Source organism: Aquila chrysaetos, chromosome 8 (genome assembly GCF_900496995.4).
Source record: "Aquila chrysaetos chrysaetos chromosome 8, bAquChr1.4, whole genome shotgun sequence".
Taxonomy (NCBI): domain Eukaryota; kingdom Metazoa; phylum Chordata; class Aves; order Accipitriformes; family Accipitridae; genus Aquila; species Aquila chrysaetos.
In genome coordinates, this window is record NC_044011.1 from 26,820,546 (window position 1) to 26,846,880 (window position 26,335).

The window sequence follows — 26,335 nt, forward strand, 5'->3', positions numbered from 1 at the left end:
ACAGGCACAGCTCTGCGTGGGGAGGCGATGCAGCAGCCTGCTCTGTTTCAAAGCTCTCTTTATTAATTTTTCCCTGTTGAGTGTACAAAACCCTATGCATTGCAGCCCATTTGCTCCCTTCAACCTGCAAAGCAAAAAGTCTCCTTTGAACATATTCATGGAAAGGTGCCGATTCGGATAAAGTGCTGAAATGGGTTGGGAGTTCTTCTGGTGCGATCAAAATCGCCTGTCGTGCAGCAGAAATTTAGCAGGATTTTGGCTTGTAGGGGAAAATGGCTGACCAACAGTGAGCACAAATATTTCATTTGGGTAAATGCAGAATTTTTGTTAAAAAAATACTTCTAATAGCTTGTGTTGTTTTTTTTTTTTTTTTTTTTTTACATTGTGCTTTTATTTTCAGTCCATTCATCGTACAAATTTGTTCGTTGTACAAAACCGATTTCAAGAAGCTTGCCGTTTTTGGGTGGAATGGCTTTGGAACTACCCAATGTGCCCCAGAAAGCTCAAGCTTAACCCACGCACATGCCTATGATAGAGTACAAAAATCTGTGTTTGTACATGCTGCGCCCAATCAAATGGGGGGAAGAAAGACCTGGACGATGCTCGCCCCTCTCTTCACCGTCAGAAAAAAACTAGAGGGCTGAAACAGGTTACGTTACCTTCTCAGTGCATTTTCTCTTCGTGGTTAGAGGAGGCAGATTAAAATCTGGACTCCAATGGAATGATGTTTAAGAGGCTCCGCGTCTTTTTTTCAAGGCAAAATAATGGTTATTCAACTAAGATGATATATCTAGATATGAAAATTGAGAGCATTCTTCGAAAAATGCTGCCGACTGTGAAAGGCTGCTCTTTCACAGAGGTATCCTGAGTGAAGATTTTATCTGCTGGTATCTCAATAGGACGGTTTTCAGAGCCTTAAGTGGAAATTCAAATCTGCCTCCAAGTGAAGATTGTTAAAATATATAATGCATAGAGAATTACAGACTTTCTCCTGAGAAGTTTATGGATTCATCCAAGATCTCCACCCCCCAAATTTTTCAGCATTGCATTTGTACAGTAAATGGGGATCCCCAATTACTCGCTTTTTTGAAGTCTTTGAATGACACGATGAAAATGTCACCAAACTGCCCTCCATAAGCAGACATGGGGCAGTTTGTGCATGGACATGTTGTGCTAACTCAGAAATAATTCGGAGGTCTAAGGGCAGCATATTTTCTAAGCCTGGTGTTTTGTCTTCTTCTAGTGGTCGGATCCAGGGCTGGCTGGAAGTTTGCTGAGAGACTTTCTGTGAACTTCACCACCTCTGTGAGGTTTCCCCTACTTCTCTTTAGCAGTTCAGTCACACCAGCCCGAAGTGCACGACCTTGAGAGACCCACTGTCTCCCGTCTCCTGCAGGGGGAAAGACAGGCAGGATCAGGCAGGCTGCAGGGACAGACAACAAAGGATGGAAACACAGGTATCGGAAACACCATCCCAACCCAGGGAGAAGAGACAATTGCAGACACTCTCCCCATGTGGCCTGGGAATGGAGGATGCAGCCCGAAAGCGGTGGAGGCTGCCTTGTGGTTCAAGGTAAGGCACCTCTCCCCCTTTTTTAAGCCCCTTTGCAACCCTCCTCCCCTGCTGCTCTTGGGGAAACCAGGGGCTGCAGCTCCAGCGACCGCTCTTGGTGTCCTCTGCGGTGGACACGGGGTTGGGATGCAAGGGGCTGGGAGCCGAGGCTCCGCGTGCCTTTGAGCCCCTTTTTGGCACCTTGAAGCTTATGGGCAAAAGTGAAACTTTAGATTTTTGTTACCTTTTAATTAAAACGTACTGTGAACACCACAAGGCTGGGTTAACGCCAGCGGGTAGCAAGCCAGGTTTTCAAAGTTACGTGGGGATAGCATTTTGCATTCCTCACACAAAGCATGACACGTGATATAAGCACAAATTTGTGCTCCTCTTCCTGCGCTCGGTGCCTGTGCAGGGTGGAAACCCCAGCCCTCTGGTTTTGCGAAGGACTTGAGGATGGGGAGAAGATGTGCCACAAATAGAGGTTATTTCATAACGCAGGCTAGCGTGCCTGCAAAATGCATGAAATACTTTGCCTTGGAAAGTGCTGTAGTCTAGTGAGTCATTGCTTTCTTTTGAATTACAGATGAGTAGCCAGCCTTTCACGATGCAAAGAAAAAACTAGGTGTGGAGCTGAAAACAAAGGGAAACGTGTGTTTGTCCTGTCTCAGAGGGCAAGACATGCTGGCTGGCATGGGAAGGGGGGTGGGCTCGGCCCCAGGAGGTGGCTGTCAGGGCTGTGTCAGGCTGCGGGAGCGCTGGCGCGGGCAGACAGGACTCGTGAGTGACTCGCTGCTCCTTGACTGCAGGAAAAAGGAAAAAAAATTGCCCTAACAACTCTTGCAGCTTCATAAGGAACCTTTACAGAGCAGCAGCTCCATCTCATGGCATGTGCATTTCACCACAGAGATAAAGATCACCCTCTGAAACAGCATTCCTGCGTACAACCTCCCTACCTCAGCACGGAGGGAGCAGTAACAGTGTGATGGCTCAAAACGAGCACTCTGTGGACATCAAGTTTTGTTTCCAGCCCAGCGCTTGGCACTTCCCTTGCAGGGAGATAGCGGGAGGTGTCTCTGCCACAATATGACCCCCTGTTCATTCTCCCAGGTGGTTTGAAGATTATGAGAATGCATCCCCAACGGCCCATCTGAACCAACGCTTGCATTCCAGACCCCACAGGGTTATTCCAGTGCTGAAAACTCAAGGCATGGCTTCACCGCCAAGACTGCTGCTTAGGCAGCAGGTGTCTTCAAGGAGGTTATGAGTTGCCTTACTCAGTAGCAGCCCTCTTGGGGGGGGCTGTGTGTATGTGCCTTGGGTTTTGGGTGGCTGCAAGCTTTCTGTGGGCTCTCCTTGCTCTCCAAATGGCACTTGTTAGAGGCTCCAAAAAATACGAAAGATTTTTTTTGCAGGGGAGCCACAGCAGTAAAGCCTTGAGGTGCAGCAGCAGCCGAAGGTAAGGGGTGGCTCTCTTTTCCCTAGAGCTGTGTCAGTGCCCGATGCAGAGGGGGTTTCTGCTGGTGCTTGCTCTGGAGACCGAGGGAATAGGTGGGAAGGTGAAGGCAGGCTGGAGGAAAAATGCCTCATGTTTGACCATTTAGAGTTCAAAGCTGTTTGGGTAGGTCCCTTTTGCTCAAGGCTCAGGGTCCTGAGTGCATCAGATAGATACCTGACCCAGGTTCTTAGATTCACGATTTGTGCCTCTGTCTGGGGAGAGGTTAACAAGAACTCTCATCCCACACCAACCCAGCTCTGTAGACCTACCTAGTTGCTTTTTTTTTTTTTTTTAATACTTTTTAAAAAAAAAATATTTGCAAACCTCTCTGGTCACACCACAGCAGACTTGGCGGTGTCGCGTGGGAAGTCTGTGATGTGGCATCAAGCTTGTAAAGGTGTTTAATGTTAATCAAAGACTGAAGGGCGATAATGACTGGAACCCTCTTCTGACATCTGGATCTTTTCTGATGTAGCACCCTGGCAATAAAAGCAGCTGTAATAATTTGACAAGAGTTGATTTTCATAGCACAGGAAGAGGGCTGTCCAGGAACAGGGGAAGCCAGCACTGCAGTGCTGCTGCCTATGGTAATGAGCAGCTAGTCATCCAGAGAAGGAAAACATGAATATCCTGACAGGAGAGCATCCACTTGTGCCCTGGAGAGTTCGGATCGTGGGGCTTTGCATGGTAATGATGTGGTCCCGCTCTGGCAGGCAAAGGGAAGAGCGGTATGGGAAGGCACACCCTGTAATTGAAAAGCCACTAAGCCATCTTGGACCTGCAGGGATAGCAGTGGATGGAGGCAGTGGTTTTGCTCGGTCTCCCCAGGTCTGAGGCAGAACAGAGGATCCCTTTAGTCTCCTGGAGCAGGAAATACAGAGAAACCTCTTCCCCGCGCTGCCATATCAATCCCAGGAGGCTACGCTTTTTCTCCTGGGGATTATTCTCAAGGGCATGATGAAGGTGGGAAAGGATGAGAGTGGGACAGAGAGGAATAAATGGAAGAGCCATGGGGAAGTATTTTAAACGCCTGTTTATTCAGGTGGAGACTGCCTGATTCCAGGCTGCAGGAATGGCTGTGTGGAAGGACATGCCTGTTGTTAGGATCCATAGGTACTGCTCCCTTTCACTGGAAATGCCTTGTTTCCCTTGGATAGCATCATATCAGACCTTTATGGCCGACAGGTATTTAGCTGAGTGATAATACATTAAAACAACCGTTTGGTAGCCATAAGGCACCACTGGCTTCAGCATATCAAATTGCCATAAATAAGATCAGTCTCCAGTCCAGAAAGGAGAGAACAGTTGAGATTCACATTTTCCAAAGGGTCTCGTTTGTACCGAGGTTGGTGATCAGGGTGTTTGGAGACTCAGTTTTGCTTATCTAAGGCTGGGTGCTGCTAAATAGAGACTCTTTGAACCAACCTACATAGTTTGCTCAAGATTATCAAATCCCAGAATAACGCAGGCCAGGAAGGACCTCTGGAGATCACCCTGCTCAAAGCAGCAAGAGTAGGCTGGGTCTTGAGCAGCATGTCCCTCAAGGCTACCCTCATCCCATTTCCAGCCTTTCCTGGAAGACAGGACTGAACATGAACACCAAATCCTGACCCCACCAACTACTGCGGATGGGATGCACGCTTCTCATCTGCTTCACCCCTGTTGCTTGAAGAGCCGTACCCAAACAAGCCACACACAGGGCAAGAAAAGCTGCAGCTTATCCTCGCTCCTCCAGCAACTACCTACGCTGTCCCCACCTTCGTCCCCAGTGATGGGATCCTCTGGCCAGCACTGATCCCAAACCAGCTTGGCAAAGCCACGTAGCCTGCATTTGTCCTACCTGCGAGCTGAGGTGGCCACAGCAGCCCTCGCTCACCATTGCCCATACACCAAGGGGCTGCAGTGGGGAACACGTGCCCTGTGCTAACATAAGGCCACTGGCACTGCTGGGGGGGATGCAGGCGGCCCCCGCGGTAGCACAGTCTTGCCTCTGAGCCACCTCTTACATGCTGTAGGGCTAATGCTTTCCTCTAGAAAACAAATCTTGTTCAACTACTTGAGCGTTGTTTGGCTGTGTGACAGCCAGCTGCTCTGGCAGGTGACTGGGAACATTTTGTTGCATGATCTTTACAGTTTCAGGGAGGAGAAGCTTCCTCATAGCTGAAAGTGGCAGCAAGCAAGGAAGACTTGTGTTATGATGCACCTACAAAAGATAGGGTCCGTGTCGGATACATTCCCACTGAAGCCTCCATGGCCATTTGCACTGGGGATAGGTCACTTCTGGCTCCAGCCTTTCACCAACAAACTGGCAGAGCGGGGCAAAGCAAATCCTCCATCTCACAGCTGCAGAGATCTTCCTGCAGAATTGACTGTGCAAGAAGGGCTGGGTTTTGGGTGTGCTTCCCTTGCGTGGCACCAAGCCCGGTATTGTGAGGGCTCCCTCTGAAGCAACGTGCGGGAAGTGGTGGTGGAGGGATGCCAGCCTGGGGGAGCAGAAGGGTGAAAGTGGGACCTCAGGGACAGGCTGTCCATCAAATGCTGGCACTGATGCAGCAGGCTTGTGGCGGTGTCCAGGTGTAGAGCTCGCTGACGGTGGGTTTGAGCTGGATTTGGGATGGGTTGAAATAAAGCCAGAAGTCAGTCCAGCTAGAAGGAGCTGCTCTGATTTGCTGGGTGCTGGTTCCTGCATTGGTACCCAACTGCTGCAGAAGTTCTGAATTTCCACATGCCATTAAAAGTCAGGACAGAACAGTGTTGGAAATGTATTCCCAGAAATCCAAAGTTAGTGCGTGGATGGTTTTTCTACTCAAAAAAACCTGGTGTGCACAACAGGCTCCCCCTTACCCAGAAAGTCATTTGCCTCTGCAGTCCAAGCACACATCAGAGCTCCTGCCTGCCTTCCCTCGGTCCCGTGAGAACCAGAGCAGCTCAGCGAGGATGGAGGTGCCCCACTTTCCTGTGCACAAGCAGCTCTGTGATGTGTGTTGAAATCAGGGCACCTCCACTGGGGTCGCAGAGGTCACACTTTGACCCACCAGCTTTTAGCAATGGTGACCGCTCAGCTGCAGTAACTTATTGGAACCAAAGGATGCTTTAACCGCTCCCTTGTGTTAAGTCCTTAATGATGTGATGGCAAAGCTTTCTTCTCTGTTTCACTCATTATACAGCCTGTATGTTTGCGCTTGTGGATTTTATTGTGATAGTCCAGAGCTTTCAAATGAACTTCTCAGTTTATTAATTCAACTGCTTACGTGAGGGCAAGGAGCATCTTACATGTAGCTCAGGGAAGGAGCAGTTAACTGCTGAATAATCCAGCTGCAAACCCAGGAGTCCCACCAATGTCTCCAGACAGTCACTGCTGCTATATTTTACTTTACTCTGTATCCTGAGGCCAGCAAAGCCATCAAAAGGCTGCTGGGGACATCCTTTGAGTACAGGGATTTCCTGCCAGCGCGACCCCGGTGAGGCGAACTCTGTCACCTGCTCCCCAGCCTTTCCCCATCCTCCACCCAGTGAAAATGTGCAGGGGCCCGCAGGAGGCTGCAGAGGTGGGGCTGGCGTGTGTTGTTCTCCAATGCTTTGGGACTGGTAGAACAGCTCTCAGAGCACGATTTTACTTGGCACGGGCTGGTTTTGTAATGAAAGAAATAAATAAGTGCCATCCTGCTCCACTGGGAGGTTGAAGCATTTCCTTTCCTTTTTTTTTTTTTTAATGATCTGTTTGTACCGAGGCCAAACATTGAATACTTCAGCCTCAAAATAAAAGTTTCAACAAGAACTGTAATTGGGAGGAGGCTAAAATACAGGCATTCTTGTGCTTTCATCCATGCTGCTGCGAGACAGCTTTTATTTATTTTAGTTTTATTTTATTTTATTTTATTTTATTTTTTCCTTTAAAGTAGAACTGAAGGAGCGCGTTGGTGCTGCACGCTGCTGACTCATCAGCTCTGCAGACAAGATTGCCCTATGTATATGCTCTATACGCACCCCCACTGACACCCAACCACCTGGGGCACCAAACTAGGCTGAGAAGGAATGTCCCTACAGGAGATGGGGGTAGCTGAAGGATCTGGGGGAGGGGGTAGGGTCTCCCTGCCCACGTGGAGGTCTTTTCCTCCTCTCCTGCCCCAGTGAGCTTCTCGTGGGCTGGAAGCGCGCAAGCGCCCAAGCCAGCTCGGGAGAGGGAGGAGGACATAGGACTGGAGGCTGGCGGTGGGGGAGGGGATAGTCCACCTTTTTTGGCAGCACCTTGCAGTTAAATCAGCTTAAAGCGATCATGAAACCATAGGGTAGTATTTCACTCCTCTTTACTGTGGTCTCACTCTTGAAAGTGCCAATACGAGCGCCGGCTAGTTTGTGTAAGATGAATGTGGATACAGGACAATAAGTTCTTTCTTAGGTCCCATCCAACAGGCATTGGATAATAATAATTTTTGACTTTTATGCACTGTGCTCAATTCAAAGCTGTAGACGAAGCCCTGCTCTAGCAGTGTGTTATAGGAGCATTTCTACCAATTTCAGCAAGAGCCCTGCAGGCAGACAGCTTGCAGGGACAGGCTTGGGGAGTTTCAGGAAGCTGCAAAATAGAGTAAATAATAATAAGCAGAAATAAAAAAATAAATCAGAAATGGGTTACCTTCTCTGAAGGAACTGCTCTCAAATTTCCTTTAAAAAAAAGAGAAGATCACCATGTTATTTACACTCCGTTTAACTTGCTGAAAAACCCAAACAAACAATGGTATGGTATTAGGTAACTCTTTCACTTTTTTGATGGGACACAGCTATTTTATATCCTGTTATTCAATGGATGAATTAAAATATTTAATATATTGCTTATTCAAGTCTATACATGTAGGATATGTGTATTCCCTCAAACACTACACCAAGTTAAAGCAACCATGATTTTTGCAGATAGGGCCCTGTGGAGACGCGTGGCCAGCGATGGATCGGGGTTCCCACATCATCCCAGCTCGGTGGGGAACTGTTGCAGGCGTGGGATGCGCACGTTGTGACAGAGCTGTGGCTGCAGCACACCTCTCTACCTGCAGCGGGGTAGCTGCGGGGTGGTGGAACTCACTACAGGCTGCCTGCCTGAGTGCTCGTCTTGTGTCTCAGGAGGGTTTTGTAGCCCGTATGCTGTGAGGTTGCTGCTGGAGGTGCTTAAGGATGAGGCTTCGTGTTACAGCTTGAGCTGAATTAACAGCTGTCAACATCAAAAAGAAGTCCAGCTGCAGGCAGTGTGCTTCTGCCCCTCACTTGGTGTTGTCTGTGATGTCCTCTGATCCCCAGGCAAAGCAGTTTGGTTCAGGGGATGGACAAAAGCCCATGGGAAAGAAAACAATTTTTTTGGTTGGGTTAATATGCTGGCGGCTCCCTGTGTGAACCCATGAACATGGGCAGAAGGCGGCGGTGAGGGGGAAGCAGGACCTTCTTGTTTTGATGGTGGCAAGCTGCTAGTTCAGCTTCACTGTAACATGGAAGCGCATCCATAGCTGGCTTGTTTGAAACTATCTATTTATTTCAGTTGTGGCTATAGGAACCGCAGTTACGCCTCGACTTTCTGTGTCACTGCGCCTGGAGACTGGCTCAATTCCTACATACCTGTCAGTACAGTGATGGGACAGCCGGACGAGGCAGAAGATAAAAGTCCTCGTCTCACCCCTTGTACAAATACTCTTACATATCCCTGCCTGCCTGACTTTACAGGACGACTCTTTAACCATGACTTTCTCATGCTAGACTACTACTCTATTATACTGTTGCAGCACTATGCTTTTTCTATCATGGAGATACCAAACACTGCTGAAGGAAGATGGCCGCGTCCGTTTACACCAGAACACCCTGCAGAAGTAGTGTAAAATGCTGCTTCACAAGCCATGTAACTGGTGAGGCTCTGCTGCTGCTATTGCACACCAAATAACAGAGCAACAATGACTGAAACTAATAAACACTTTGCCTGTCTTAGTTAAATGATGAATAGCGCTGCAAGATAAGGAGATTCATACGATCAGTTGATTTATTCTACATTGCGAGAGCTGGTAGCCGAGTCCTCATGCCTCTCCCTGCTAGGTATATGCAAAACCAAGCTCACGCTGCAATGCCACTGCCTTATTTTTCTTCCTAGATCCAGGTTCTTTTTCAAGATACCAATCACTATTATTTCTAGCCTCATCCCCTTGTGCATATTTGAAAGAGAGACTCATTCACTTACCTTCATGACTACTGGACAAGGGTTTCCCTGTTAGGGAGGCAGGGTGACGATCCACTCCTGGCTTATGCTCGGTGTCCTCTGCCAGTCTGCGGCTGGTGGGTCTTTGAGAACAAAACAGAAGTGATAGGAGGGGAAGGAGCAAGGACTGAAGAGTTGGGGAGACACTGCATAGCAGAGCAAAGCTGTTTCATTTGTTTTCTATCTTTTCAAGTACACAGCAGCCTGCGTAATCCCCTGGCTACAAACTGTAGCTCTTTTTTATCAGATGCCAGTACGTTTGTTGACTGAGCATCACTAGGATCACTCATTTGGCCGTGCAGTCGCTCCAGCACCATCCTGTCATTCAAAGATGCGGTGTAAAGCTGGTGTTTTCTGGAGCAATTAAAGTTTTGTTAAGCAGGACAGGCTGGGGATGCGCAACACATGTAGCAGGTGCCTGGCACTGTGGCAGCCCTGCACAGAGGTAGTCAGGCGGATGCCGGGAGAGGAGGATGTCAGACCCAAAAGGCAGTGCTGATTTTCTGTGATTTTTGCAGTTAAACCCTGTTCCCACACCACTTCCATCACTGAAATCCAAGCTGTGAAGGAGCTGCAGGGAGGAGAACACCAGCTATGTGTTACGGAAAATGCAGATGGATATTTTTTTCTTTTTTTTTTTGGTTTTGCTAGTCTCAGTTTATTCACTCATCATTAATCTCTGCTTACATAGGTGTGTGGCAAGGCAATCCATTCCCAAGGCAGTGGAACTGGAAATTTGGAGGCTATCTTGTGCTATCCTGGCTTGCCGACTCACTGCTCGTCCCGCTGTACGCTAACTGCCAAGTGCCCAGCGAAGTCCAAGGGAGCGTTGCCTTCAGCAAGAATGAGTCAAACAGGGAAAATAAACCAAGCCTCTCATGCCAGGCCAACTGGGAACCCCTTTGGGGGGATGGTCCTCACTTGGGTGGCTTTTCCTCCTCTGTGGATGTAGTCATGTTTGACTCAAGTAGTGTTTTACTCAAGGGTGGCTTTCAGATATGACAGCAGTGTAGTTGTGAGAATGAAAATGTGAACGTTTTTGCGTGGTACCCAATTTGTTAACTGCCACAGTGCGAAATCTCGCTTGGCTTTGATATTACAAATAATACATTCCAGGCATAAAAAGCCCTTTATTACTGATGAGAACCTAAATAGTTAAAGAAAAAGCTCAGATTTTCCCTGTACCTTTGTCTTCACACTACCAGTTGGGCAATAGCTATGCAAGCAGCTGGGCATCTGTAAGGCAACTAAAAGCAACTCTCCTCATCAGCTTTCCCGAGACATTTTTAAGCTGCAGTAATGCAACTCTCCCATCACGCTAAGCTTTATTGGTTCAGCAAAAGAAACTAAGAAACTTCATTGGAGACCAGATTATGCTGGCTGCAAAAACGGAGGGATTCTTCTGCTCTTCGACCCCATTATCTCCTCTGTAGTGTCTTGATCAGCTTTCTTACACACAGCCTCGGATTCTGCTGAGACCTGCAAATTGCTTTTTTGGCTGCCAAATTGCCATAACCCTTCTATTTTTATGTTTTAAAAGAGCTTAAAACCCTCCATCCTCTTTGGATGTGTCTTTAAAATTGACCAGTACTGGGAGGATTTCATGTATATCCAAAGGCTTAGAAGAAGATGTTACCTCTACCGAGCTTCTAGTTTTACAGTCAACAGACATGAAAAGCCCAGCGGGGATAAAAGGAACTTAACCAGTTCTGTCTAATGCATATAAATCTACCTAAGAGCTCAAGGCACTGGAAGTACTCAATGCACTACATTTATCTGAGTCTAAGATACAGAAATGGGTCTTCAGCCCACATGCCACATGTCCTAATTTGATGCCAAGTTAATATGAATTAAGAGACTGAAATGAATAAACAAGGTCAGTCTGGGCTGGGCCAAGTTGAATCAATGTAAAATAATTGTCAGTATTTTCTGTCAGCAACACTGGTTTATCTTGGCTGGGGATTCTCAGCGCTATAGATTATAAAATGTTTTCAGTGGAACAGTTGGCAGACATTTTATTGATTTTTCTTTGTTTTGTGAATGCTGGAGAAATTTCCATTAAGTATACACGCTGTTCATGTGACGAAGCCAAATTGCTTTTTCAAACTTTTCTTTCTTCAAGTGTGCTAACGTGTTAATACGTTAGCAATCTAATTTAATCAAGAGGACCTTTGTCTGGAATCAAGAGGCCACAGAGCACACCTCGATGCATCTCGAGTACTTATGGGCTAATAAGAGTTAATTTTTTATTTTCAAGGTGCTGTACGCACACTGACTAATTAATTTGCCCAACACCCCTTTGAAGTTGGTAACATATTATCTCCGTTTTACTGATGTAGAAATTGAGAGTGCAGCTTTGCACAGAGCCACACATATTTGCCCACTGTCACATTCTCGATGCACGTGAAGCTCCTGTTGCGTTCACTGGGGCTAAGCAATGGCAAAGAATGAGAAGGGAAGCTGTAGCAACGGGGCAGGATTGGCACTGCTGAACTGCCAGATCCCACTTCTGCGATGGATTTCCTACACCACATCGCCACATCCCTGCAGCACGCCTCTTAGAGTTACTTTGGAACTGAAAATTGCTAGGACAGATAGAGCAGCTTGTAGGATTACGCCGGACCTGTGGCAGACAGTATTTCTCAGCCTATATTCCTGCTATTTTAAGACCAGGTTTGCTTCCTGGTTAAAGAGGACTTTTGAAAAAGATAATTGATGGTGGAAGAACAAACAGAAGTGCCGTAATAGTGATGAATGCTTATTTTGTTTAATTGCATGAAACAGTGGAGTAAGAGTAGGAAATCCATTTAATGTTTTTTTTATTATGTGACACACAAAAGGGGATGAAGTGGGATAACTCTAATTCTCTCTTTACACTGATTTAATAACCAACATATACAGATATGAAAGACTGTCATGCAGTTTTCTCTTAACGCTTCCTGAGGTTTGATCAGTGATGCTACAAATTCAAAATACACAAACATGCTTCTGAGCTTAAATAAAAGCCTTGTTGAGAAGTAGAAAAGTGTGTATTTTTAAGTACATAAGCAACAGGAAAGTTTTATGATAAAAACCACTGTGATGACATATACTTTTGCCTTCTATCCTAATCACTGGTATTAAAATAAGAGATATCCTAATTAAAATAGGAATAGTTCTGGTTTGGGGGATGGACACAAGTTAGATGGATAATAAGCTAAAAAAAACTCCAACCCAGCTTCACACACATCCTGACTCTACCAAAAAATGCAAGATATTTAAACCCACACTGCATTATGGTAAGGAAACAGAATGACACACTGATGAGGAGGAAACCCACACTGCAGTTACCAATGCCAATGGCAGGGGAGCGAGTGCAGCCATAGCTCTGTGCTGACTCTTATGTGCCAAACTCTGGCATGGTCACAGGCACTCACTAGTTGACTCATCCAGAAAAAAGCTGTCCCACAGGGACCCAGTCAGTTCCTTTAACGCGTTGCCAAGAGGATCAGTATGCTACCTTGGTCCTCTGAACAACAGCGTCCATACCTTCTGAAAATATTTTCCTCATTTACAGGCAGCAAAAAGGTTATGCTGATCAAAACATTTCCATAAATAGATAACAAGAATAATGAGAGGACAAGAACTGCTAGATTATAACATATCTGACACTTGGAAGGAGAGAATGGCAATGGCCAATAGCAAATGTAAGCCAGAGATGACAGCTTTGTCTTGTAAAATTATGGACTGGACTGTGTATTGTTGGTGGTATTTAACTGTCCTGTTCATGTTAGAGTGAAAGAAATCATGCAGCAAACAAAATGACTCTGTCTGGAGTGTTGTCCTGAAATCTTTATTGCCCATAACTTACTCTGTGTGTGTGTACATAGTTTGGAAAGTTGACTGCAGTTGTCCTCTGACAGCCACACTATTGCTACTTTCATAAAATGTCATGGAGGTAAACCAATTTTCTCTGTCTGTAAAACATATTTTAGTTTCAAACTAAGTTCTCTGCTTTCTGACTGTCAACCCAAGAAGAAAAGCCAGACTTTGCCTAGAATAAGTTCTCCAAGAAATAAACCCTTGAGACTATTTTATGAATGATTATTTTGGTTCCAAGCTTTTCTGTCCCTTTCTCCATCCCAGGCTATGGCTTTTGTTTCTAGGCAAAGGAGATGATGACGTGAAGAGTTAATTGAAGTGATTTGTTAATCATGCAGCCTGAAAACTGGGCTTCTGTTACATATATGCAGATGTCAGGGTCCCTGAAGGGCGTCAGTAACAAGGTTTATTAAGTAAGTTAAACAGAAACGTTTTCTGCTAGTCTTCACAGGGCCCTTGCCCAGGGCTTCTGCCTAGGTGTAATTCATGAAATATGCCTCAGCTGTCCCAAAACAAAGGTTCTGTCAAAGTCGAAATACAAGAAAGAAAGAAGTCTGGGTATGTGCTGGAGATAAGCTTCCAGAAACTTGGGTGAGATGCAGATTTGGAACATTATCTGGGTCTGACAGGGGTGGTAGTGTTAGAAATGCAGTAATATGTAGGTTAATTGATTTCATGGGTTTGGTGTGACTAGTTGGTACAAAGATGTAAAGCCAAGGCAGACAACAAAAGACTCTGGGAAAGAAGAAAGAGCAGTCGTGAATACTCTTGCTGAACATCTGCAAAGTCCCATCATGGTGTCTTACAAAGATTAAGGGAACCACTGCTACCCAGAAGATAGCAGAGCCTGGGAATACTTGAATTCATGCAGGCCAAGTGCACGAGCGGTGCTATTGGCTTTGTGTGACTTTCAATTAACTTGTACAGATGAGGTTATGGGGGTTTTATTGCAATATTAATGACACTGAACACTGATGCTCAACTTGCAAAGAACAGATTGATTTCAGGTTGGAAGGGAGCTCTGGAGGTGATCTGGCCCAATGCTCTTCTCGAACCAGATTCAACTGTTCAGTTAGATCCAACTTCAAGTTTGCTTCAGCTCAGCTCTGTGACCCAGCGAGGACTTGTGCAGGATAACAACAGAAATGAACCATCGGCACTGGCGAGCATTTGGAAGGTCAGAAAGAGAGCAGCAGTACATTGCCTCACATTAAACTTGGAGCAACACTCCAGAGCCCAGATCTGAGCTGACTCTTGTCCTATCACCAGCAAGGCCACTTGCTGTAGGAAGTCATGGTATGCCAACATACAGGGGATGCAGCAAACAAAAGTTAAAGGCTAACCTTGTTCCCCAGACTACAATCAAGTCTTCAGAGACAGTATCTCAAGGATTTAAATGATGCTGAGGAGATAAATCAACAAGTTGCCTACAGTAATACATATAAAGCATGGCTGAAGTGACTTGGCCAAGACAGGAGGCTGTATTGTGCATGGGGTTAGGGAACAGAGAAGAAGAGTAGTAAATCTATTACAAAAATGGAATTTTCTTCTTCTGTTTTTCTTGAGGGGAAAGACTTCAGAAGTAAATAGGAAATGATTCAAGACGTACATTTATCTCACTGGTGAGCAGAATACATAAACACTGAAGACTAGTGTTAAACAGCATGAGAAATGGAGAAAGTCAATAATGAAACAAAAAATGACCAAGCTAACGAATGACAAAGGGCCTTTACAGGAGAGAGAATGTGTCCTGATTATTGATTTTGAAACTGCAGGTAGTGGTTGGAGGCAGGGAAGAAGTGGACAGTGGAAATGTCAGATATGAATTTGTGATGTGGAAATCAGTTAGAATAATAATGTTGCTGTGCACTACTAAGACGCTCAGCTGCAAGCACTATACAGCTGCAATTTCATAAACTTCACTGCGTTTTAGTAAGGTGTTGTTGCCATTTTTCGAGTGAATTCACTGAGGCAGCAGAAAGCAAATATGATTTAATTTTGGGTTCACATGTTGGATTGATTTAAAGAAATTTCCTCACGTGTTGTGTAACCATCTACCCATTATAAACTGTGTCCTCTGCTCATGTCTCAGATTAGGCAGCCAAATCTCTAGTAATGCTGGAGTATCTTGGCCAGAGAGATGAAACATTACAATGACTGCAGAACTGAGAATGTCCGTGTTTATGTAGGCTCCTAACACTGAAAAGCTTTCTTTCTTTATACAAATCTCTTCACATGAAGAAGTCTGATGCAGACTTGGCAGCAGACATATTATAGAAAACAAACTCTGTGAAACTGGAGGCAAAATGCAAGCCACAGTTACGTGCTTGTAACCATCTGTGGGTTTTTTTAAGCACAGAGAAGAGGTTGTTGGAGTCACCTGTGCCTCAGCAGGTGACCTTCCCAGCCAGCTGGCATTGTCACAGGAAGTGCCTTTAAAACTCAAATTCGTGTTGGCAGGCTTCAAGCTGCTGTGGCTAGTCGGGGGGGGGGCTGTGAGAAGTTTTCTTCCACAGCTCTGCAAGAGGCCACCAAAACCTCCAGCCTCTCTTGGAGGAGGTCAGCTGCAAGCACTGGGTGTCAGCAGACGGAGGAGCTGATCGCGTGGGTGGGGAGCTTGCTTTATACTCACCAACCCGGCAAGAGGCAAACAAAAGCCTCAGGAAATCCCAGCAGTTTATGCAGCTCTGGCGATTGCAAGGAGCCACTTGTAAGGCTCAGCAACTTTTGGTGGCCCACCTGGGCAGGTGCAGGCGAACATGGTCAAGCCAGGGAGCCCAGGAGTAGGAGTAAAGTTGAACTCTGCAGTCTCTCTCCCAAGATGCCTGATGAAGGCAGACGTGGGACTGCCAGAGACGTGTGAGTCATATCAACCTCCAAAAGGGAAAAGGTGAGCTGAAGGGAGGATAGCGTGTTTATACCTTGGATCAGAGGCATGTTGGGATTAGTCTCTGCTCTAGCGCTCTGTTAAAGGAGCTCCTTTTATTGGAGCACTTGGAAAGTCCTCTGTAAATATAGTCTCCAGCATGATCTTACTGTCTTTATTATTTGGCCATATCAATACGGTGCTATTTCCATCCTGAAAGTTAGGACAGAATAATTATGCACTGTATTTTTAAAAGCAGGCCCCATCTCCAAATCCATTAGATAGCTCTGAAAGCTTTAGGCAGTGTTCTGTATCCTAAAAGTTGTAGGCTATGTACAAAATAAATATTTCACTAGTGGTGTGCAGCTGGTATAATAGATATTATATCCAATACTGCAAAAGCCCAATCTCTTTATGTGAGGAAAGACAGAAAACTAGGTAATATACAGATTTCCAGAAGGAGAAAGAAATGTGTTTCTTGCCCACATGAAGAGTGTTCAGCATAGTTATATACAAATGGTTGGGATGGTTTGTCAATGTGGAAGTTCAATGATGTACTCACACTAGATTTACTAAAAATGTTCCCACATACAGTAGGCATAGAAAATAAAAATAAGTGCATCTGTAGACTCACTGGGAACAAGCAATTGTTTCTTTTCTACCAAGAATGCATGAAGAAAAATAAGAGAAATAAATTTTTTTTAATCCTTGCAGAAGAGCTGTTTCATTCTAATTTCATCCGTTGCAAGGTGGTGTGCTGCTTCACTAGCAACAAAAGCATTGAAAAAAACCCCAGTCATCAGACCTGTTGTTTCTCTCATAATGGGTAAGTTTCAGGTTTTAATCAACTTTGGAAGAAGGGCACTCTCAAAAGATCATCCCAGGGATTTTGATCACAGGCTAGTGATGAGCTTACAGAAATATGTAAAGATCATGTTAGGTTTTTAAAAGTTCTGTTTGCCACCTGTAACTGTTAATTTGCTGCATTTTCATTGCTGTATTTCTCTCTTCTGCACATTCATCAAGGAAGGCTGCATTTGCCCAAATGGTTTAATTCGAAAATGGTTGTGCTAATGCCTATTAAATGCTCAAAAACTGTCTATGTTTCTGGAGATTGCTTTGTGTCCATGCCATGTCCTTTTGGCTTCCAAGTTTTACTTAGTTCCTGCTTTGTGTCTTAATGTTTTATTGTGTTTACAGTCACGATGCAGATGACAACTGAGGTTGTCAGGAAAGGTCAGAATATCAAACATACATTTCAGAAGTATTTTAGTTAATTTTTCTCCCTTCCCTTCCATTTTCTGTTATGGAAATACAGGATTTTCCTTGGCCTTACGAAACATCTTTGACAGACACAGAAGTTGCCCGGGTGCCCTTTCCTGTGCCGCTCACCTGCAGGACCAGCTCTGTGCTGACGGTCCGACGGCTGGACCAGGAGCAGGCAGGTCACGCTCTCCTCCCTGTTCTGAAGTTCGGTCAATGAAAGCTTCCTGAGATGGGTCTTCTTCGTCTGACGGCCCCAGAAGTTCTGTTAAGATGAATCAAGATAAGATATCGGGCTTAGTTAATGTCAAAGTACCAAACAAGTTGCCAACTATTTGCCTTAGATGTCAATAAGGACAAGGGTGTCCTCTCTTGTAATGGATCAAGTTGAATGGAAAACCATATGCTTATACAGCTTTCACCCTTGACTTTTCCCCTTGAAAAGGAGGCCAAGTAGCTAACAACCAGCAACAATAACACGTCCAAGTGTTTTTGGAAGGGAGGGAGTGAATGTGTGTTGGCTTTAGTTAGCAAGGAGGAAATGCCTTCTCTAAATTGTCAGCTACAGAAGGTCTAGCTGGCTGCCAAAGGCTGATGTGTGTGCGTATTTCACTGTTGCCATACGGATCCAAGTCTTACCAGTTGGACTCTTCCCCCACAAGGGTATGTGCAACTCCTTCCTTTAAAAATAAAGACTTTCCTTAGCTTTGTTTCAAAATATTTTGGTTCACCACCAAGACCTGAAGTCTTCAGGTAGGTGAAGGAGAGGCTTCCAATTCCCAAGTTCCAGTCTGAGCCCTTTGGGGAAGGAAATTGTTTGAAAATACCTGAGCCACCAAAAAATATAGAGGAGGAATTGCATATTGTACATGTGAGACTTAAAATAAATAAATAAAAAATATAATCAAACCCCAGGCTAGCAGAGTCTGGATTAAGGAAAAAAAATCCTGTTACAGATAAAGACTTTAAAAGATTTTTCTCAAAATCGTAAGACCCTTTTGCGTTTTTTCTTTTTTAATCCTGTTTTTCTCCCCTTGTTCTCTGCCTTCCCGGCTCCTGTATAAGCTAATCTGCACGATACCCATGGCAACACCATGGGCAGTGCGAAGAATATAATGCTCTTGCGAGCGTTGCCATACTGCTAGTTTACATTTTGGCCAGAGACCCAGAATGCTCACCAGCTTAGGAGGGCAAATCTACTTGTAAGCATTTCTGAATCTCCGAGTCCTAAAAAGCGAATGCTGTTAAGATTGCTGCAGACTATTTCTACTCTTCATGCTACCTAAATATTATTAGCATCTGCAGTGCGAGAGAGGGTGAAGTGTGGCAACCAATTTGGCTTTTTCAGGTAACTGATATTCTCCGTCTGGGCTGCCGTTTGCCACACACGGAGCAACGTGGGGAATCACCGAAAACAACCAATTCAGTCAGGGGCAACACACCTCCAAGCACGCACACCATGTTACAATAAATAAAGGAGCTAAACTGGCCCTCGTGCAATTTCTCCTCTACCTGGAATAAAAAATCCAAAGAAAAAAAAAGGAGGGGAGAAAAAAGGTGTTCAAGCAATGCTCTACGTCTAGGAAACGCGACTCAAGGGCAAGTAAAGTAGGTTTCTCTGGAGATCTCTTCTTGGAGCTTGTTGCAGAATGAGCAGCCAAGAGAAGGAGGGGAGCAATACGGAGAACTCACAAAGGCACAGGAGAAACTGCTTTTGATATACGTGAAGAACTCTGGGAAAGGGCTTAAACAAAATTCCTGTTGATGTGTGTGGAGGCAAAATCCACCACGCCTCTCGTGGGACAAACTTTGAGAGCCTCTGCTTGGGAACACAGCTCTCACTGCCATGATTCCACCTGCGAATGGAGTCTTTGGTCCTGAAGAGCTTCCCTCTTCACTTGGTCTTAGCTTTTGAGGGAAATGTTTAACCTTTTAGTTTGCTAAATCTCAAAGCTAAGACTTACAGTGTGAGGTCAAGCTGGTGTAATCAATCTTTTTTTTCTCTTTTTTCTTTTTTCACCTACTCAGTAATGTCTAAGGTCTACGTAACCTAAAGTTACAACTTTTCACCAATATATGATGATCTTTAGACGTCACTCCTGAGGCTGACCTAGCTCCAAGGAGCAGTGGCATTTCAAAACATAAAACCCTGAGAGATGCCCAGAGAGGAGTGTTTATTGAGAAAGGAAACAAAATAGGATTGGGTCAGCTTTGTCTTGATCTCTTTCCATCATGCTATTAATTTGCATTTTCTCGTACCTGCTGAGAACCAGACCTGAATAAATCACAGTCCTCTCACGTCAATCACTTCAGTGTAACTCACGCACGTGCTCTCAGTGGGACCTAGCAGTTTTGTAATGTAGAGTGGGCTACAATCTGGATGTATTCAGTCCTCGTGTGGCATATTTCGAATACATGAACACTATGAGCAATTATAACTATGGCTGTTGACTTTGATATTTTTGCGCTGTGGATGCAGCAAAGCTACACCTTGTTAAATAATGCTACTGATCCATAGGAACCTCATGGAAAACAGAGCAGTCTGTCATATGCAAGCACACTTGTAGCCAATATTGGGGGATGAGGGGGGTTCTTACCCATGGGAGTGCAAAAAGATTTCTTTGCACTTTCATATCTAAATTAAATATCTGAAACTGACCTCAAGTTACAAGGATTGAACCTATTCTAGTCTGGGTATACAGCTGCGGTGTTGCAGAAGAACATTAGATAGGATCAGATGCCAGGAGTGGTTTAAAGCCACAAAACCATCAGATAGGAGCTCTAGAGTAAAGAAATAAACGTTTTTGTTGTGGGACATTGGACTGTGTTGCCTGTGAGGAGTCCTACAGCAGGAAAAACAAATGCACAAGGAACACTGTTTAAACAACACAGCCCTTCCCAAATCAGAGGCAACATATCCCACATTTAATTATAAAGGGAAGGATTTTGGCAACAATGGCATACAGCTGGGAGAGGGTGGTGGTCCTCACATCTAGATGAGGGCTCTGGCTAGGCTTTGGTGCTTAATAAAGACTTGACTTTATGCTAGCATTGGAGGTATCACAAGTTGCACCCAAGATTTCATATTCAGGTAATCTGGGATCTTCCTTTGGGTTATTGCACAATAAACTCTTGCTGGTTTTAATTCTAACCTAGTATTTGCTTATCATGTTAGAAGCTGGGGATGTGAATCTGAATTTGAATTTTAAAAACCTGAGAGTTGGTATCGCAGCTAACATTGTTGTTTGATCATTGAAGTCATTTATCAGATACAATAATATGAATTATATTGTGCCAAAAATCTTTATCTACAAAATCCCATTTGTCATGATAAATATTAGGATAATGTTGTCCACACACAGCCGTACAATGCACATTCTGCATTTCCAAAATTTGCTGATAGCCGCTATTGCTACGTCTAGTGCCTGTCTGAAATAGCCACATACGTTTCTTTACAAGTCCACTAAAATTTTTCCTACGCTTTAATGAGCAGGATGCTCTCTGAACATCATAGGCACCTGATGAGCTCTCATGCCTTCCCTGCTCATATATGTGTCACTATTTAACCATATCTATTCTCTTTTGGATTTGTGTTTGCAAATCAGAAGCTGTTTCCATTCTCCAGTATCGTCCACTGGACTTTCAGGGAAAAAAATGCATTTTAAAACGTGCAATCCTGTGGCAAAATGAAAATCTTCTTTTAATATTGTTTGCAAAATTGACAGCTCTACTTAACAGAAGCCATTAAATTATTTACAAAGTAGCAGCTGCTCTTGTAAAAATATAGCCTTTTTTGGGCATGAAAAATAAACTAGTTGATAACCGAGAGATAAGCCATTTTACTTCTTCTTTGTGTGCCCGGCATGGTATGCAGAGCCAATTCTGTACAATCTGATGTTTACAGAGCAATCGTAACGTACGACCTCCTTAGGCAACAGGGACACAAGAAGCCTTTAAAACGCTGAAGCAAGCATTTAATCAGAACTCTTCATGCTGATCTTTGAAAAATTCAATAAGTTCAAAAAATGTAACTCCTTCTAAAGATAAAATACCAGTTTTTTGCTTCAGGAGTTGCAAATATATCCCATTGAACTCCCAGTGAACCACACAGACTTCAGACATACTGCTCTTTTTTAAAAAAAAGAAGTAAACAGTAGTTTTTCTGAAAGAAACAAAGCAAGGGTGTGAAGAAATGCAAATGGTTAAGAACAGCGAGTGCTGTAAAACATTATAGTTTAGTAATAACACAAATGATCTTTTTTTCAGGCATTTAAACAAATTCTTTTTTTACCTGAATAGCTATTTCCATAAGTTCATAGTGAATAAGTTCATATCTCCTTTTATTATGCATTAACTTTTTTTTTTATTTTAATTTTTTGTGATTTTTGTTTGGTTTGGTTTGGTTTGGTTTGGTTTTTTTTAAGGCAAATGACTGTGAGATTGAGCATGATCTCATGCATTATCAAGTTGCTCCACCTTAACTCTGCCCCAGGTTTTCTCAAATTATATGAAAGTATTTCTAAAGCGACTGGGTAAGATTCTTTTGGTATCAATACTAGTGGGAACTTCCATTGCTGACTTGAGTGTGGTCAGCTCTTTTTTCTGGTTACAATTGTTTTCCTGAAAACGTCTTTCTAAATAAACAGATTCTAATAAAATCATTCAGTTTCAACAAATTCCTGCAGGGAAACCACACAGCTTTGCTTGTGTGCATGCGTGTGTGTGTGTGTGTGTGTAAAAATATAAGTCTAAACTCCTCTGCTTCTTTTGGTCTAGTTTTCCATGACTTCTTATTTTTAGATTTTTTTTTTGTTGTTTTGTTAATTCCCGCTGCTGACATGTTTTCATTTGACAAATATAAACTGTCAAAATACTGTTTTTATAGTACTTTTAAAACTCATTGAGAACAGCTGTTACTGTGGAGAGAGCTGGAAAAGGTATGTAAATCAGAATATCTCCCATTTGTGTTGTAATTTAACAATTTGATACCTGAGAAGATAAGGCACTTCAATCACTACTAAGTAGAAGCAACCATTAATGGTAGGATAACATGTCATTATTTCACTAGTTGGATACTAGGCATATTAGCAGCAGCAAAACTGTTTCAGTGGGTGTGCCAGGAAATTTAAGAATTAAAATAAATTTATGTGATAAAACTAAAGAAGTAGTTAACATTTATAAACAACTCTTTTTTTTTTTTTTTTTTTTTTTTTTGTAGCCTAGACAGTTACATTTCACTTAGCAGTCTTCTGCAGCTTGCAGTGAAACCTGGCTTTAAAACTTTCTGCAAATGGAAATGCCAAGTCTTTACTAGCTCCGGCTGAGATTTCAATCTCTACTACTTATTTGCTCTGCTAGAATCATACACAAAATTAAGCTAACTACTATATAGGATGAATAGTTCATTTTATATCTCCCTGGAGCCTAAGTAATCAGGTTCCTTAGGAACTACCCTAGCAGTGTCAATCTTATTTAATTTAAAAAAAAATAAGGCGTGTCTTACAGGGTGATCCAGATGTGGTAGTACCAAGCTGTGATGGGTTGACAGCTGAGAGAGACTGAATAACCAAGGATTTGCTTCAATTCCAGGCTCTTTCACTTCAAAGGCTTGAATAGTGTTCCAGCAATAGAGATATTGCACCTCTAGATTTTATCGGGTTTCCCAAACTATGTGAAGTTTGCCTCATAATCTTGGCAGCGGGCAAGCAGCTCTCCTCTCGGTTGCCGATGCATGTTAACAAGCTGGAGTGCCAAGAGACAAGATGAGCAACCTAAGGCTGCTACTGCTCAGCAATTACAGCAGGCACAGGAGGGAGGACATTCCTGGTGACTAGGCATTTTCTTTGTTTGGTAAGTGGTATTTTAGACCACGTCTTTGTTTTTTTCTTTTCTTTTCTTTTCTTTTTTTTTTTTTTTTTTTCATTTTAAGTGACTATCTAGAAATACCTGTTCTAAAGGAAAGCTGGGCAAAAGCTGCTGGTGAGCAGAGACATTCCCATTGTTTGGGGTGAAGGCTGCAGCAGTGGAAATGTGGGTGCGTGCTCCAGAGCATCTCAGTGAAAGCATTCAGGGAAGACCTGATTATTCTTAAGCGATGCTCTAGAGACTCCACAGAGGCAAAAGTGCCTCTGGCATTGCAAGCCCCAACCCACAACGGGCAAAGCAAGCGCTGCTGAGCTTGCGTGTTCCTTCAGCTGCTCTGCTTGACGCCCGTGTACTGGGCACACCCTCTGCTTGGCACCTCCAGCCCAAGGACCAAGCGTCTCCGCTCCCGGCTGCCGCCCCCCAGGCATCCAGAGCAGGGAGATCTGCCGGCCAGACCGGAGGCAGGTAGGCTCAGGGGAGAAGAAAACCATTTCAGGGGGTTAATTGAAAGAGAAATACATCTGCAAACACAAGATGCAGAAAGGAAGCCTGCAAATAAATGCTGCCAGCTGGAAGCTGGCCAAACTGATAAAGCAGGAAAGAAATTGAGGGTTAAATGTTTTGGATGCTGAAGGCTTGGAGTTCAAAGAGGAGCTCAAGGAAACTCCCAGCCACCAAGTCCATAGAAAGACGCTCTAGGCAAACACAAGCCTTCTGCAGGACAGCTTTATCCCAAACAGTTTCCAAAAGGGAATAGTTCGGACAAATGGTTAAGGGATATCTTTTAGCACCTGGGAGATCTTGTGCAAGGGAAGACGATGCCCACAGGTGAGCTATGGCTGAGGGGTAGAAGGAGTTGCTTTCCACAGGGAAATGGATGAGAAGTGCATCTTCCTATATTGGGCTGGAAGAATAATGTACAGCTGTGGATGTATTTTCATTCCTTGGTAGAAAGAGGCAGAAGAAAGCTGCTCCTCCAGGCCAGGAGGTGTGGGAAACCAGGGCAAGGCTGGCGGTCACTCTGCCTTCCCTGGAGCATCAGCTCCTGTCCACATCAGGAGGGGGTACTGTACCTGATGTCAACCCAGTTTTCACCAGGTATATAAGGGCTGAGGGATTGCAACTAGAAACTCCTGCCTAAATCCCAGGGAGAAAACACCATTAGAAGGATGCTTTCTTTTCCAAAGAAAATCTCTGTTTCAGGTCTGCATGGGCTACTGTTTTCTACGCAGTGGATTGGGGGTAGGAAAGCCGCATTTTTCCACTGGACCAGGAAGTTGTACTCAAAACAGAGGAGGGGACAAATGGTGATGTGTCTCTCTGATATAACACTCTCTGTGCCGGGCCCTTCCGGTGGTTTTCTGACAAGGACCCTGGCTATACAAGATGACCACCTTGGTCTTCAGACAGCCTTTTTTTTTAATCAGCTGAGGTCAGAGTCCTTTACAAATGAGGTCTGCATTGTTATCCCACGCTACAGCAGAGTACAAGAGTGGCATGAGGACAGCAAGGCATGGCTGCATAACACTAAGGCTCTTAGTGCAGAAATTACATTTACAGGTGGGAAAGTCTTAGCTGTAGTATCAACATTTTTTGAGCAGGTGCATAACTATGCCATAGCACTGGAGCAAGGCTAGAGTTCAAGAGCTAGCTAATTGTATCTCTCTCAAAAAGGAATTGCCTCAGACCAGTTAATTTGTCAAGATAACGAATTGCAGCAATTCTCCTTGTTTGGAGCTGGGCCACTAACACTGATCTGAACTGTATTTAAACTCTTGATGACAGAGACTGAAAAAGATATTGCAATACTGGAGGTACAGGTTCCTAAAGCGAAACTGCATGTACAGCTGGAGTTGAGAGGCAGCAAGGGCATGCGAGTACACATCCTGCATATCCCTTAGATATGAAGAAATTCCCTGGGGCACTGACTCTGGTGCCTGGGCAGGCAGAGTTCATCCTGAATCTTTGGGAGTGACTGAGGTCCAAAAAGCATAATATAATACCCATCGAGTCTTGATTTCTGCAATATGAGATAACACAACCACAGTTTTTACCTCCCCCCTTCCAAAAAAAGAAACAGACCCCAGAAGTACTGATTTGAAGTTATTGAAGGTTTTCTGGTAGCCGCAAGAAAAAACCCTCTGTGGGCCTGATGCTGTGATTCCCATGGCCCTGTATCCTCCCAAGCCCCAGGTTGCTACCGCATTTTTCTTTTCTGTGCAGCAGTAGACATGAACAAGTTTGGAGGAGAGGAAAAGCAGAAGAAAGCTTCAGTGAAAATGCAGGCTTAGTCCAATGACTGTCCTCTATTTCTGCTGAAAGTGAAGTAGACAGCTTTAGGTAACATTTTCACTTCTGATGTATGTTCTTGTGCCAGACCTTCTCCTCTGGCTGCCAGGTGTTCCTTCCCCCACAAGAGAAACACGGACCAGAATAAATCGTGTACATTGACTCAGGGGAACTGAAAAGAATCAGGGATGAGCAATACCGTCCCTGAAGGATGCTCCAGATATACTTAAGTTGGGGAGCAGGACCCACTTTCCCTGGGCCTCACTGGGGTGTTCCTCCAAAGCAGCTAGGACAAAGCCTCTGCTGTTTCTGCTGGTATCTCCTATGAGTGGAGTAGGACACATTGAAGTCTCTTCCATCTGTGCTCCAGCAGTGCTTTTTGGTGTTAGAAAAAGCAGGAATGTTTTCAGAAATTATTTCATGCTGTTAGGTTAAGCAGAAATAACGTCAGGTAAAGACAGAGAAGTATGCAAGACCTTTGACAAAGATAACCTAACTCCTGCCTTGCATTGGCACACCCTTTCTGGGAAAAGGATGCACCGAAAACAAAATTGGTTGTTGATGGCTGTGCAACTATGTCAGTGCCTCAAAAAGCATCAACATGAGAAATTAGCCAGACAGCTCATTTCAGAATATTCCTGCTGAATGGTCTACTTAGGAATGAAATTACTTTCTTTCTCATGTTATTCAGAATAATTACGCTCTACCTGTAAGTCCACTTAATTTAGAAAAGCAAAGTGGCTTTTATTTTGGAATAAGTGCATCCACAGGCAGAGTTCTTTCAAAATAGCTAATCTGGTCATTGCCACATGTAAACAAGCCCTTATAAACTGATGGGGATGGTAAAGAACTCATGGAGGTATGGCCCAGGACTTCTTACTCAATTTGCAAGCACTTAGACCTATCTTCCTT

The 26,335-nt window shown here is 44.2% G+C and overlaps 1 protein-coding gene across 2 annotated transcripts in view; it reads right to left on the reverse strand.

Annotated features, from left to right (window-relative positions):
* Positions 1-374: 374 nt before the first annotated feature.
* LOC115344590 (WD repeat containing planar cell polarity effector) overlaps positions 375-26,335 on the reverse strand; it is a 160,377-nt gene continuing 134,416 nt past the window's right edge. For both annotated transcript variants that reach the window (XM_041125277.1, XM_041125278.1), the window contains 4 exons: positions 17,399-17,534; positions 9,262-9,362; positions 7,687-7,715; positions 375-1,390 (listed from right to left, as the gene is read on the reverse strand). In XM_041125277.1, the coding sequence (XP_040981211.1) occupies positions 1,340-1,390; positions 7,687-7,715; positions 9,262-9,362; positions 17,399-17,534 (317 nt within the window). In that variant the 3' untranslated portion in view covers positions 375-1,339. The remainder of the gene's footprint in view (positions 1,391-7,686; positions 7,716-9,261; positions 9,363-17,398; positions 17,535-26,335) is intronic.